The following is a 15,273-nucleotide window of genomic DNA, read 5'->3' on the forward strand; positions in this document are numbered from 1 at the left end:
TTTTATCAGTTGTCTTATTGTTCTGCGAGCTGAACAGAGCTACAACAGGAGTTGCAGTGACAGTAAACATCACAAAAGACTTCACTTTTATTCTGTCCTCTGTGGAAAGAAGCTGGCCGTCAGCATGTGCAGGTACGGTGGTCAACTCTGGGTAAACTTTGCGTGTCCACATTAGAGAGACTGTGTGTTACAGTTCAGCCCTGTCAGCTATGAAAACCACGATACGCTCGCCTGCGACACAGAGCGTCCCTGTCCGCATGACTCAACATTATGAGAGTTATTCCCTCTCCCACACCTCAGCATTCAGAAACAATAGACAATACAAACTGCCACCTCTAGTGTTGGTGTCTTAAGGTCACTCTGATTTGTGTATTTTCTTAAATAAATACATTAAATATATAAACACATGGAACTGTTTTTTTTAATTATTGCAGATAATAACTTATCATTGCATATCTCGTCATTATGTTTAAAAAACAGATCACAGAGCTTGGTCAAACATTCCTCTTCATTCTTACAATAGCTTCACATGGTATCATAAAGCACTGAACTGTTTCATTGATGAAACTGTTTAACAAGGCACAAAAGTCACAGGATCAGTTTGCATATCAGGTCTGGCGGGTAAATAATTAACCTGGCAGGAAGAGGAATTCACACCTATGATTGGTGTGGAGGTGTATTTTGCTTTGTGGTAATCCTGATTTTCTGAATGATAACCCAGTCCTTCTGCCCGTTGGTGACCTGTATCCTGAGGCAGGAGGAGGCAGAGCCGTGCTTCGTGTCTATCTCCTGCATTTCGAACCTCCCGTTCTCCAACGTCCCCACTGACTGGAACTCCTGACAACTCTTCTCCCCTCTCTGGTTGGTAACCACCACGTGGCCCATCTCCACCTGAGCTGACTCCAGGAGGTCTTTGCCTCCTGCCCCCGTTTCTATTAATATCCCCGTCACCACTGTGGGCTCGTTGAAGACCACCCTCATGTAATTGCCTTTCTCTGGCGAGCGTCCCCAAAAGAATCCCTCCCCAGCATCCCACGCCAGTTTGGGGAAGTTTTTCTGGTAGGTTGACATATCGGAGTAAACTTCAGCTGCAGGGTTGGTGTAGAGCCCCTCCTCAAAGTCCTTGTCTTTCAGCTTGTTGTAGGTCCCTTGGAACGAAGAGAAAGTCCCCATGTGCTGAAAAAGAGAGGGTTTGAAGAGGATTTGTTCTTTCTGAGTCAACAGCTCTCGGAAGTGAGACATCAACCAGTCGCAGGGCATCTCCTGGTAGAAGATGTAGAGGAAGCGGGCCAGGAGGGGAAGGTGGGCCGACCTGTAGAGTTTCCCGATGTAGCCGAGGGCTGAAAACTCCAGCGTTGCCCAGGTGGTCTTCTTCGCCTCTTGCTCCTTGACGTGCCTCTTGATAGAGCTGAGGAAGTTTTTGGCAGAGGAGACGTCATCCTCGAGCTGGAGGTAGTACTGACCGAGACCGGCGCTGTAGTGGATCAGGAATGCGTAATCCAAGTTCTGCTTGGAGCGGAACGACACTCTATCTGGAGCGTCATTGAAGTTCCTCTTTAGACCTGCGGAGGTATCACCAAAACGGCATCAGTGTCAAAGCATCAACAAACAGTCATGACAAGGGTGTGAAAGAATTTGTATGGGATTACACGTGCACTGCACCTGTAAGAGGAGGGTAAAAATCCTGAGGAACGTGAAGGACCACCAGCTGGCCTTGTTCCAGCTCTGAGGCGAACGCAGTTTTGATGTCCCTCACCGTAGTGACTCTCCAGCTATCGTCGAAATCTGCCAGCAGCGCGACCACCACCATGGACGAGCGCTCATCCGCTGACGACTGGGAGAAGATCGACTGCAAGGTGGAGATCAGATAGCTGCCCTTCTTCCTCTTTACTGATGATAGTCCAATAGATAAATACCCTGAAACATGGTCAGACAGGAACGTGATAAGTGAGTTGTTGTTTTATTAACTCCATATAATCTCTAACTGGTATCAATAAATCAATAAAAATAGTTTTTTCCACTCTCTAAACACTCAATGCATTGTGCCAAAAGTTTGGATGAGCATTCTTATGGACGGCAAGTCCTCACGTTAAACAGTTGTGCAATCACACAAGTACTGGGCCCTGACAGATGACACCATTTTCCACCCTGACCTGTCTTCAAAGAGTGCCTGTGCCTTGACTCCTAAGCTGGCAGCAGCCTATCATATTACTGGAATGTCCTCTTGTATTTATTTGACTGCTCAAAGCTAAAATCCAACTGCAACAGGAATCAGGGTAAACTTGTTGCCCAGGATACTTGTGTAGGTGTGCATCTTTCACTAGGGCTCAGTCCAAGTACAGCTTTAGGTCAAACTACAGTTACAGTACCGGTCCAACTGGCCAGGCGGGCAGTTTCAGTCTGGCCTGTGGTTAAACTGTCATTCCTGTTAATCCGCTTCCACTATTCTGATCAATAATATGTCCAATCTCAGTCAAACTTCTCCCTCCACGAGTTTGTCCTTTGATTTGTCTTCGAAAAGACAAAAAGGTAGTTCACAATGGCCTGTTACACCAAGAAGGCTCGACCACACTGGGTTTAACTGCAGCTATCAGTCCCACCAACAATCTACCGCAGCTGTCCCCTCCTACTTGAAGGAAATATGATCATAACTTACACTTCCTTCCTGAGTAACAGCACTAAAATGAAGTTGGCAAATTGGATATAAAACCCCAGGGCCTCCTTTTATCTTTACAGACATTTGAGGTAAAAAACAAAAACAAAAGTGTATGAATTTGTAATATTCAGTCTTATGTGAGGTCAATCAAATTCTAAGGAGTTTATCATTCAGTCCAGGTGGACATTTGTGTCCAATTTGAAGAAATTCTCTCAAGATGTTCCTGAGATGTTATGCTCGTGAGAATGTGCTGGATGGATATGTTATGTTTATGGAAAAGCCCAGAACATAATCCCTTCAGCTCTGACTGTTAGCAGCATGGAGTCATAGAAGCGTCATTTAACACCGCATGGCCACTAGATTGAGATTTTTTTTTTACTCTTTGAAATCATCTCCTCTTTACATCCAACTCCAGAGCAAATGTTAATTACAGGAAACAGAGGATCAGCCTGTCTTCAGTCTACACACACACACACACACACACACGCCCATCCATCTCTCACCATCACACTACATTACAGTAGCTAATCCGTCTTCAATTTCAGACTTGTCTTGTCTCATGATTTTGTGCCGCCAGTCTTTCCTGAGCTGAAAAACTCTCTCCTGTCTCATGCTGCTTTCTGGACGTCTCCACCTCTCACCTCCCTGTCTGAAAACACTTTAGGATCTTTTCCCCTTTAACTGACAGTAAACATAGCATACCAAATGGTGTAACAGAGATGAAAACATTTAAAGACCATTCTATGGTAATCTTTATAATATTTACCATTAAGTGACATAACACACTCTTTTGACACAGCTATTTCTCATGTGAAAATATGCAAATGTGGGAGTAGCGCATGAACATTATATACCACGTTTTCTTGTGTAACCGCTGTGACACACTCTGCCCCACTCTGCCCCACTAGCAGCTGTTACCATGACGGCCTTCTGTGACAAGAGCTCGAAAAAAACCCAACTTTTGCACAAAGTTAATCATCACATTAATTCAGCTTTCACCTTGATGGAACCAAACAGACAGCACCACTTACTCTGTTGAGTGGACGGCGCTCCAGCAAGCAGCTGATAGGACACATTGAGAGGCAGGAAGTTTCCGTGCTCAACCCAGGACTCCTTACTGACCAGCCTCTCTGCTTGCCAGGATAAGTCTTTTGGAATCTGTTCATGTGACCTTGTCAGGCCCTGCAAAAAAAAACAAAAAAACACACACACACATGTATTGTCAGAGTGTGCGTGCGTAAAATGTTTGGCTCTGAAGGTCACTTAGCCATCAATCTGCAACCACAGATGCTCTGCAAGTGTAAGTGAAACCTCACATTCAAGTTACTTGGAAGTTGATGTGCACTTTGTTTTATACAAGCAGTGACAGTGCAAATATTACATCTGATGGACGGTAGATGGGGGGTGGGGTGGGGGGGGGTGTACTCACAGAAATGAGGGAGTCCGAATGGATAATGAAGTACAATCCTGCGCCGAGAAGGAGCGCTGCCAAAAACACATTCTTCTTTCTTGAATAAAGTCGCATTTCCTATCAGATAGCCACCCACACACACACACACACGCACACACACAGATGCACACAGTGGATATCCCATCCATTTTATACTGCTGTGTAACTTAGTCAACACAACAGTAAATAATTCAGCCAACAGTTAATTAATGTTTCATAGGGCTCAGACAGTGACGGCTTAGATGGACTGTGTGTTGAGGGAACTAATTAGACAAGCTTCCCCCTGTGTTGCTTTGAATCTACAAACTCATACTTAACATCAAGACAAGTTAAGTGAAGGACATTTTAATGATTACACTAGTCACTAGTGAATTATCCCCCGTGACATGCTGAACTCTTCAACATTGCATTCTACCACCCGTCTCAAAAACAACAACAAAAAACAAAAAATACCAAAACTTGCATCCTGCTGAGTCCTTGTCGTGTGTTGTCTTGCATGTGGTCTCACTGACTGAATCTACCTACAGGTGTCAAAAACTAGCTTGGACCTGTAACCTCAGGCTATATGCTTTCCCAATCCAGTCTGGTAACTCCTGTTACCTAATCCATGTGTCTAGCAAGTTTTACAGGCTAAAATTCCAACTTAATTAATAATAATAATAGCACATATCATTCATTTGAATAGATGACAACTTTTATTACAAATCATATTGTGAGTATTCTTGTTTTAAAAAAAAGCCTGATTCTTTATGGCAAGGGATGTGATTTTAAGGCTGAAAAAAAAAAAAGAACCAGGAAATACCCCTGACAGGACTAGGCTCATGGTGGGCGGCAGTCTTGTCTGATCGGTTTGAGAAGAAAAAGGCAGGGGAGGAGATACATGTGTTCCTGACAACAGGTGGGGAACCAGAGACAGTGAGATTTTAACACTGATTTTTTTAAAAATCTTTTAGGCCTACATGTAGCCTATTTTTTTTTTTTTTAGCCAAGATAGTGCAATTTAATTATTTGCACTGGCAAGTAAGGATTTCATAGCCAGTCCACAAGTGACATTAAGATGAGAGGAAGATAGGCTAGGCCTACTATATCTGCTGTACGGGCTTCCTAGCATTTCCAATAGGGCACCGTGTTTGTTTTGTCAACAAGTCCCTTCACTCAGCCTCTGACTGACTCCAGTTCTAGGTCTCCTTCTCCTCATGAAGCTGCGTTAGTCCATTTCCTCTACGATGAACAGGCTTTTTACAGAGTTAATGAGCGTGTTTATGGGATAACGCATAACAGCGCAAATATCAGTCAGAGTTAATCTGCAGATGTGATTGACAGGACAGGTGTGCCTGGACGTGGATCAACTTCACAGATAGCCTCACTACGTGTCGGTCCAAGCGCCGTTAATGTAGCCTGAAGGTAACTTACTCTCGTAGGATAAGACAGATATAAAAGGTGGAGCAGCTACAGTAACGTTAGTTTTATTGAGACACATGTGACGTTAAGATAGTTTGGTAACGTTAGGCGACTAACTGTTGACGGCCAAGTTGGAGGGTTTGTTTGAGCCTGGTTTTCCGACAGATAAAACGTCAACAACTCCCGATATTATTAACTGTTACAGAGAAACATAATTTGAAAATTCATGATTTAGGTACCGTTAGCGATTAATGTCGTAGCGTATCCACATAAGAGAGGTGAAAGTTATTTCAGTCTGTGTGCGTGTGTGAATAAAGTTAATACAAAAAGTAGCCGTTATGAGTCTGATAAAATAATAATAACTAATGTTCAGGGTACTAACCTCCCCCCGCCGGTTCGCCTCAGCGGCTGACCGTCACTGACAGCAGGTTACTCTCCTCTACTTTCTACTTATAAGGCACGGAAAAAGAAGACGTCAACGGAAAAAAGAAAAAAGAAAAACAAAACGGACACTCTCCCGATGATAGTGCGAAGAGGTGGCTACAACATCCTCCCTCCCCGTGTCCGCGTCGACGTCCCACCCCGGTCCTTCCCACACGGAGCAGCAGCAGCGGCAGCAGCAGCAGCAACACGCTGTAAGGGCGTGAGTGAGCCGCGGACCGTAGGTGGCCGTGCTTTTATATCACCCAGGTGTGTCGTCACTGTTGGGCCATCTCCAGCCCACTCTCTGCTCTCTCAGGCCAAACCGTCTCATTAAAACACACACACACACACACACACACACACACACACACACACACACACACACACACACACACACACACACACACACAACACAGGCAAACTCAGAAGAAGAAAGCAGTCCACAGTCCGCACGTTTTATTATTTCAAGTCAGCTGGTGTGTGCATTTACTTTCAGCCAGTCATCACCATGAATCAAAATAAAACAATATCCACAGTAGCTCGTTGCTTCAGAGGCGGCTATCCACCTCTGCATACTTTGAATAAGTTAGTTAAAGGACCCCCCCCTCCTCCACTTTCATCATGACATGTGTTTGTAGATGAGCAACAATGTGTCTGACTGTTGATTTTGCTGCAATGAGACACACTGTAGTGAGATTCGTCGTCAACAGCGCCCCCACCAGGCCAAACACGACCTAACCTGAAATATTTTTTAATCTTCTTATTAAGGTTCAACTGTGGAAAAAAACTGAAGAGATTAATGGCCTTCAGCCGAAATTTTCTCTCCACTCTTGTTAACTCACCTTTTAAAAACTCCACTCTTGCGTGAATATTTAGGCTGATGCAACTTGTCTCTCACCTAGGCTTTACAGTAATGCCTTCTATCTATGTCTGCGGTGTGTGTGTGTGGTTTCCTGTCATTTTGTTATCTCTACAGCTTAAAATTAATGTTTGCTTTTTTTCCAGAGTGATAGCATCTTTGCTGCTGCTTGCTTCCGTCGGGGAACTATTTTACATATTGTGGTCAATGAGCATCTTTGAAAGGATGTGAAGCAAGAGCAGTGACGTGTGTGGTGTTGGTGTTGGTGTTGATGGTGGGGGTGGGGTATATTTAAGCTCACTCTGAGGATAGTGTGTGCAATACAGTGGTAAGGATGGACAGAAATCCCTTCAGAGCTTTTTCATCTCTTGGCTGCTGTTTAAGAGTCACTGTTACTCCTCCTTCCTCTCCATCTCTCCCGTTCAGCGCTCCAGCCGGGGCTTCTTCTCCCTCTTTCATTTGCTCGTCGTCTTTGCCCTTCACCGCCCCTTTTCCGTCACCTTTCTTCGCTCCTGTGTTTTGATTTGCTTCTCCAGTGTGCAACAGCTCCCCCAGTATGAGCGTGCTGTGGGGCGTGTCAGCAGAGTGTGTGTGCTGGGTGTGTGTGTACAAGTAAACTCTCCAGGGGAGTGTGTGTGGCGGCGTGAAGGCCAGTGTCTGGATATTGACCAGCTGCATCGCTGCCTGAAGGCTTTGCGGGGAACAGTGAGGTATCCTGGGGCACTGGATGTGTTCTTCCATGAACATATAATCCTCCTCCTGTTGAATCTCCTCAGCACCTAGCAACAACAAAACAATTAGAAAAGTCAATACTAAAGGCTTTCAAAAGTCAAGAACAACACTCATTGTTTTGTTACTTCATAAAACAGGGGATATGGGAACTATCTAAGTGTTATCTTATGCACAAGATGAGACACATTAACCCCAATTTCCAATATGAGTAGAGCCCCAAAGGGTTTAATATGAACAAAATAAACAATTAATAATAATGAATACACTGTGGACAATTTTGAAGAAAATAACAACAGTGTAACAGGAAAATAACTCTAACACTTATACCCCAACCCATGATTTCTAAAAGACCCCCTCCCATGAAAATCGTGTTTTTCGTGCTTTTCCTGTGGCATTTTTCTTGTGTTAGAGGACATATCAGCAGAAAAGGAAGTGCAAAATTGCATTTCTGCTGGGCGGGGCAGCGCAGGCTCCGCCCACCCTCCAGAGGTGCATTGCTAATGAGCTGCTGGTGTTATGCAGAAGGAGAGCCCTGGGAAATGGCACAGGTTTTGTGATTTTGGCTAAAAACTTCATAATCACAATTTAAAGACCACAGAGAATGTTTTAAAATAACCAAAAAGGGTCGTGGGAGGGGGACTTTAAAACTTAACTTAATTATTCTAAAATATAATTTCAATATTCTTATTTTGATAATAACAAAATTTTACTAAGACAAAACTTTTATTCATAGGTTCCCTCTTCCAAAGCTCATGTCACTTCATTTCATTATGTTTTCATTTACCAATTACCATTTGACTATTAAGCAGTAGCAATAGCTACCTAGCCAGTTAGCTTCTGTTAGCTTGTGCAACAAAAATGTCAAAGTCATTGAGACGTAGGCTATACAGCTGCCACTTAAAATGAATGAAGAAATAAACAAACAAGCACAGGAACTGGATTCTGAAGCTATTTTTAAGAGAAAGAGGCACAGAAAGCTCGTTGGAGCTAACAGGAGCTAACAGAAGCTAACGCTGTGACCCACAGATCGCTCTGTGGCATGAACAGCAGTTACAAATGATAGGATCAGAAACGAGCAGTATCATATAACTGTTACATACTAACCTGGATTGATGTCATGAACTAGTTACAATTATGGATTCTAAGACAAATATTACAAGTACAATTCAGAGCAACTGAACCTAAATACACACATAACAGTTGATCTAATCAAACATTTAGTCCACAGTGAGAAATGTTTTTTTTCTGCTTCCTGATAGATTTCCATGAATTGTTTTCGTAATATTTTCTTTGGGAAAAACAGAGCAATTTGTCATACAAATTGAAGAATCACTTAACATATTCTCACATTGCAGATCCCATTGACATGCCACTACTTAGGTGAGCTGCCTGAGGGAATAACAGGAAGTCATTGATACCTCCTGAAATGATCTATAATGGCAGAAAAAGCAACAATTTGTACATGGTTGTCCACCCGTTGCACATAATTGGTATAAAATTATTAAATAGATTTGTTGCCATTCTCTTGGTGAGATGAAGATTTCCTATTACAATTCTAATATCTAACTTATAAAGCCCTGTGTACATTATCTCCCACAGCAAGTCTGTATGTGCTAAGAGGTTTCAGTCTGGAAAGAAAATAAGATTTTCTTTAACTCAAGATTGACACACTCGTGGTTGAGGTGGAGCAAAACAAACAGGGCGCACCTGACACTCATCCCCTATGGCTAATATTTAACCTGGGCTTTAAGATTTATAGTGTAGGATGAAGTATTCTGACCCTGCACTTGAGCAAAAATGCCACTCTGTAAAAATACAAGTCAGTGCTGAATGGGAAATACCATTTAAGTATATAAATATAATCAGAAAAACAATCTTAGAGTTATAAGAAAGGTGATTCACGCATGTGTAGCTGTTGTCAGGTCTTTGGAGACACTGGAACAGGTGTCTGTATGTGTTTTAAATTTATGATGGTGTTTTTTATCTTGTATTGTATGTGTTTTTGTATTGTTTCCCTATAATGGACCTGAGTCCGTAATAAAAGATTATCTATATGATTATACATTATCTCACAAGATCATTATTACCTGTATATTTATGTTAATGGGGCTGCATTTCTATAGCCTAATGGGTAGTTTAACCTCTAATAAATTACCCTATTTCATGAACCATTAATATATTTTGTGAGCAAAAAAAAAATCATAACTAAAGCTGGCTCATTAATGTAATAGACTGAATTGTACAATGTTTCGCTGTAACAGAAAATACTCATGTAAAGTACACGTTCCTAAATTGTGTGCTTACATAAGTACAGTTGTTGAGATTTGGAGATTTCTCTCTGTTTTACAGATTCTTCAGCAGGCCCTTCAGTTAGCTCCTGCCAAACACACCTCCTGGCCCGAGAAGAGGAAGCTTTCAGCCTGAAAGTATTTCTGAGATGTGCAGTGATTGTTTACACTATAACCTCTCTCCATTTAATTACCTTGCTCAGCATGCAGGACCTGTCGCCGCAGCCACAGGCGTTCGAACTCCTCGGGGCTGAGAGGCGGCGAGAGGGACAAAGTGAGGGGGGCCGCGACGCCAGAAGACGGCACATCAGTGGAGGGGTCTGTACACCGAGTGGCGCCGTCTGAGCCTGGAGAGGACACGGGAGGACAAGGAGAGCAAGAAGGGGAGGACGCAGGGAGGGAGGAAAGAGGAGGAAGAGAGGGGAAGGATGCAAAAGAAGGACAGAGAATAAGGATGGAGTGGAAGCAGGGAGGGGGGGTGTGGGGGACAGGCAGTTAGGACGACTGCCAGAGGAGGAGATTTGTGATTTGTGCTGCAATCCCAGAAATGGACCCAAGCGTTGGACAACCAAAACTTTCTCTGTCTTAGTATAATCAATTTAAAGTGGCCTGAAGATGTGTGTGACCATCAAGCTTCAGTTGTAGACCTGCTCTTTGGGCTCCTCTAAAATTACACATGCTATGTCTGGGCAGTCGTAGGTTAAAAAATGAGCTTTTATGGGTTAAAATTCAGAATGATCAAGTTTTTCAGATGCAGATTTACAAGAGAAAACTCCAAAATGTGTGTTTTTTTTCAAGGAGGGCTCACATCTTTACACATTGTTAAGCTGTTTTAGATCATGCCTGCAGTGGAGGATGTTATCAAACTCTTGTTTTCAGTTGGATTCAGGGATAAACAAATACTTATTATTTTAGCCCAGAATCAAATTTAAAAAATGCTGTTGCGGGGCGGTGCGTGGTGCAGTGGTTAGAGAGGCCGCCCCATGTAGAGGCTACAGTCCTCACCGCCGGTTCGAATCCCGCGTCGGGTAGCCTTTTCCTGCATGTCATTCCCCCTCTCTCTGCCTCCCCCTTTCCTGTCTAACTCTACTACGTGCTATCAAATAAAGGCAAAAGGCCAAAAAAAATAAAATGCTGTTGTGGGAAAACCACATCTGTTTTCTGTGCAAACCAGATCTTAACCAGATGCATCATGAGCAGAGTTAATGTTCTGCTGATTTCTCTGTCTAAAAATTGCCATTATAGTGTCACATTGTTCATAAGACATCTGGCTTGTAAAAATGTTCTCTTAGTTGACCGAGTGGGGCAAAAATAATCAGGCAAATAATCTGTGAACACGTTCTTTTCTCAGACAAGCTGTTTGTCTCCTACAGGGACGGGTAGGTGGCTAAAAAGACTCAGTCTCTGGAAACATACTGTATCCACCTGAGGACTGCTGACACACTAACCACCGTTAGTTACTGATTATACTGAACCAAGTACCACTGTATCATGTCCAACTGTCTGGTTTCTGCTGCATGAGAAAACAACTCATGCCTCAAGGATAATCAAATTAAACAGACTGGTCCTTAGCACAGCCTGGAGTGTCACAGCAAAGACTCTGGATACCTATTTAGTGCATCTAAAAGCATGTTTTGCTTTGTCATTATGGGTTACTGTGTGCCAGCCAGGGCAGTACATGCTGCATACTGACACATGATATCATCATTTAAAAATACTCCATGTTCCCGCTTACAGTAACACACCGGCCGCTATCAGTTTTGGCTGGAGCTCAAAGCCTCTTCTTTTCATTCTGGTCACATACTGATCAGCGCTGACATTAGGTAAGGACTTCTGCTGCCGCAGAGAAAGCGCAGGCCAAAAACACTATTCATGAAAACTAGAAATATCAGACTGCTGAGAAGCCAGTGAATGATTGGGACAAACATTACAGAAACCGGAACATTAAAGGCACCATAAAAGTCGACTTCATAGCACGACAGACCTATTAGATTCTACAGCTTCAATTATAAAATGAGTGTATTGCTATTTGCTACACACAGCTGACTATGTCATTCACCAATATGCCTAGAGAACAAGCAATGACGATATCAAAGGACAAAACATAGTGGATAAAACAAGCAGCATGCCTAAACAACAACACAAACAATCATTTCATCAAACAACCAACAGCAATATACACTTATAAAGGTGTTTACTTGCATACAAAATTCCTTCTTTCTTTGAATAAAGCAGGTAATGACACAATCAGAGCAGATTATTGGTTTTCAAATCCAGGGAGCGTGGCTTTAAAATGGAAAAATCACTCGGAGCTGAAGGTTTTGTCTACCTGGTGGTGTGATCAATGTCTGGTGGATCAATGTCTATATAACCAACAGAGCCTGTTATGATTAGCTGCTGCCTGGCTGTTGATTAGGCTACGGATGCAGGTTGCATTTGGGGAAGCTATCCCTGCCCCCCTGAGGTGTACATTAAAGGTGTATGTCTCATCTAATATAAATACCAGGTGTTCACATCTGGGTCAACAACACTTGTCTTGGCCGGTGATGCCGTCTGGGCTGCTGAGTCAGACTGTTGAGGTTGTTAGGTAAAGTCGCAGCTGTAGCAAAAGCCTTTAGCCACAATCAGGAACAATCAGAGCTGCAGCCCTACCTCAGAGATAGCCATAGCAACGGCAAAAGGCCGCGCCCGCTCAAGCTAATGTTATATTACAGCTAGTGGCCATGGATACAGCAGCTGGAACTCTGCTTTCCTCAGATCAAAGAGGGTCCTGTTGCTCAGCTCTCTGGGTCCAGAAGGGAAACACATGATTATCCTGCTCTTTGAATGTGTCTCTTATCGGTGGAAGAATTATTGTCAAGAATGCTGCAGTGTGGTTTCTGCCAGGGTGAGTAAGACTGCCCCGGTTGCACTTTGCCCTGGTTTTTGTTTGGCACACCGCAGATGGCATCAGTCCGGACTCTCTCTCTCTCTCCCAGGCAATATTTTGACTCACACACCCTGGCAAAACGGATGTACACAAGTTTCTGCAGAAATCGCCTATGAACATCTGCATGAGAAAGAATGCAGAACGCCTTCCGAGGCCGAAAAATAAAACCAGCAGCAGCATGTCCGCTGCCGACTCCAGAAGTGAGTTAATCACCACAGCCTTCCATGTGAAAATGCCAAACTTTAAACAGAAATGAATGTTCACAGCCTGGTCTGTGTAAAAACCACCTTTATACTTTACTAAAACTTAAAGGAGCTATACGTATCATCCAATATGTCACCAGAGAAGAAGGAGTTATGTTAATTTGAATCTAACTGACAACAATAGCACAGCCAGAATATTCACATTTAAATTTTTTATTTGCAGCATGCAAATCATGTTTATGGGGTTAGGGTTAGCGTCAGTGGCATTTGGGCATCCAGTATCCCAGTTACCACTGAGCTGAGGCTACAAGCGTTGTGGATCATATCTGACTTTACTACAATAAAAAGATATCGCTTTGACTCTCAAAAATGGCAGGAAAAAAGCAGAAATAAAACCAGGATCTGCATAGGAGATGTGTTGTTTTAAAGATGGAGCTGGCTGAGAGCAGAGAGGAACTTTTCAGAGTGGCTCATTTTCTCCACACACACCTAGCCTTTTGCACAATAATCCATTTTCCAAGTGCATAGTTGAAAAATGATGAGCATTTTACACACACACCATCTTTATTTACTAACTCATGACTCATGAATCCTGAGCTGCTCTTCAAATTTAATTCAACACAGACTGACTGCAAATTCAACACAGGCTGTCGGCCATGACAACAAGCGGACTACAACTGTTCTGCTAGTAAGACTTAACATCCCAAGCAAAGGCGTAGTGATGAGTCAGTCAAGTGAAAGAACACGCCCACTGACTATAATCAGAATCTGATTGGCTGGGTGGCTAATCAGTCTTGAAGGGATAGTTCAACGTTTTGCCAAATTCGCCTATCACCATAATCCTTATAGTCATAGCAGTGGGTTCATTACCTTTAATTATCGGTGCATGTTGTTTGGAGATCAGCGGGGCAGAGACGTGAGCTGATCAGTGAACACAATAGAGGTGAGTGGTACAGGTCCCCTGTCCCTCATCAAACTCATCAAATACACAATCCAACAACTCCAAAACACTCTTGACAAGGTGTCATCTGCACATTCACCACGCTATGAAATAATCATGTATAATTATGTAACATTACGACTCATGAAGCAAATACTCGGAACTACTTGTGCTTTTGAAATCACTTCGCCCAGCAGTCGTGTCTGAAATGTAGTTGCTGCTGCATTTGCCTCGAAAACAACTCTGTCTCGTAATGTTACATTATTATTTCATAGTGTGGTGAATGTGCAGGTCACAACTTGTCCACCAGAGCGTTGTGGAGTTGTTGGATTGTGTATTTGATGAGTTTGATGAGGGACAGGGGAAAATGCACCGTTCACCTCCATTGTGTTCGCTGAGCAGCTCACGTCTCTGCCCCACTGATCTCCAAACAACTTGCACCGATAATTAAAGGTAATGAACCTACTGCTATGACTATAGGGATTATGGTGATAGGCGAATTTGCCAAAAATGTTGAACTATCCCTTTAAACAGTGTCTCATACAGCAGGATGCAACACTATCAACGTCCTCACTCACCTGAATAGACGGCGGTGACGTGGCTGCTGTTCAGTGTGTCTGAGAGGTCAGTGCTCGGCTTGGGGTCAAAGGTCAGGTGCTCGGGGCTTCCTCTGCTGGTGGGCTCAGTGTCGACGGCGCCCCGCCCGAGAGGCTCCAGAGTGTTGAAGCTACCAGCCCACTGGCCGATGGGCTCGGCGGGGCGGCCGATGAGAACGCCCAGGGAAGGGTCCGACCTCCGACCCTGTAGGACCTTCCGTGTCTCTTCTATCCCACAATGCAACAGGCGGTAGTAGAGAAGGGCCTGGTCCCGGACGCACATGTCTGTCTCCTCCTCTGGAAAACACAAGGATGTTAACAAGTACGTTTCTCTCTCTCTCTCTCTCTCTCTCTCTCTCTCTCTCTCTCTCTCTCTCTCTCTCTCTCTCTCTCTCTCTCTCTCTCTCTCTCACACACACACACACACACACGCACACACACTCACCGATGCAGTAGTGCAGCAGTCTTCCCAGCATGTCCTGCGTCTCTGCAGGGCGGCACAAGAACAGCCTCATGGTGGCCGTCAGCAGCTCCATCTTCACTCCCAGAGAGGCCTCGCTCCTCACTCCATCAATGAACACCTCCAGAGTGTAGGGGGCGCTGGAGACTCGCTCCCCATACACACCAAGCAACCACAGCAAGGCCTGCCTGCCCTAATGGAGGGTGAGAAGAATATGTCAGAAGTCAGAGCTCGGAATGACGTCACCTCCGAGTTGAGAGCTTTCCAGTTGAAAAACAAACAGAAGTCGGAAAAATAGATGACTAATATAACAAAATGAAAACGCAACAATTTAAA

The 15,273-nt window shown here is 43.7% G+C and overlaps 2 protein-coding genes across 3 annotated transcripts in view; both read right to left on the minus strand.

The window, feature by feature from the left end:
• Nucleotides 1-7,177, minus strand: LOC146984132 (alpha-1,3-mannosyl-glycoprotein 4-beta-N-acetylglucosaminyltransferase C-like). 2 transcript variants are annotated; one of them, XM_085781020.1, is made up of 5 exons: nucleotides 5,890-6,152; nucleotides 4,086-4,184; nucleotides 3,688-3,838; nucleotides 1,663-1,917; nucleotides 1-1,562 (listed from the first exon to the last, which is right to left on the minus strand). In XM_085781020.1, exons 2-5 carry the CDS (start codon nucleotides 4,179-4,181, stop codon nucleotides 658-660), a joined length of 1,407 nt encoding a protein of 468 aa, XP_085637146.1. In that variant the 5' UTR covers nucleotides 4,182-4,184; nucleotides 5,890-6,152; the 3' UTR covers nucleotides 1-657. The 2 variants fall into 2 exon arrangements, with proteins under 2 accessions (XP_085637146.1, XP_085637147.1); XM_085781021.1 differs by lacking the exon at nucleotides 5,890-6,152 and adding an exon at nucleotides 7,091-7,177 and having other exon boundaries at nucleotides 360-1,562.
• The window catches only part of ap4b1 (adaptor related protein complex 4 subunit beta 1), a 26,437-nt gene continuing 18,007 nt past the window's right edge, over nucleotides 6,844-15,273 (minus strand). The window contains exons 11-14 of the mRNA XM_085781019.1: nucleotides 14,923-15,130; nucleotides 14,460-14,774; nucleotides 10,004-10,156; nucleotides 6,844-7,568 (exon numbers count right to left, since the gene is read on the minus strand). Coding sequence (XP_085637145.1) covers nucleotides 7,087-7,568; nucleotides 10,004-10,156; nucleotides 14,460-14,774; nucleotides 14,923-15,130 — 1,158 coding nt within the window. The 3' untranslated portion in view covers nucleotides 6,844-7,086. The remainder of the gene's footprint in view (nucleotides 7,569-10,003; nucleotides 10,157-14,459; nucleotides 14,775-14,922; nucleotides 15,131-15,273) is intronic.

Source organism: Trachurus japonicus, chromosome 7, assembly GCF_045865225.1.
Source record: "Trachurus japonicus isolate A0001 chromosome 7, Traja_1.0".
Lineage (NCBI taxonomy): Eukaryota > Metazoa > Chordata > Actinopteri > Carangiformes > Carangidae > Trachurus > Trachurus japonicus.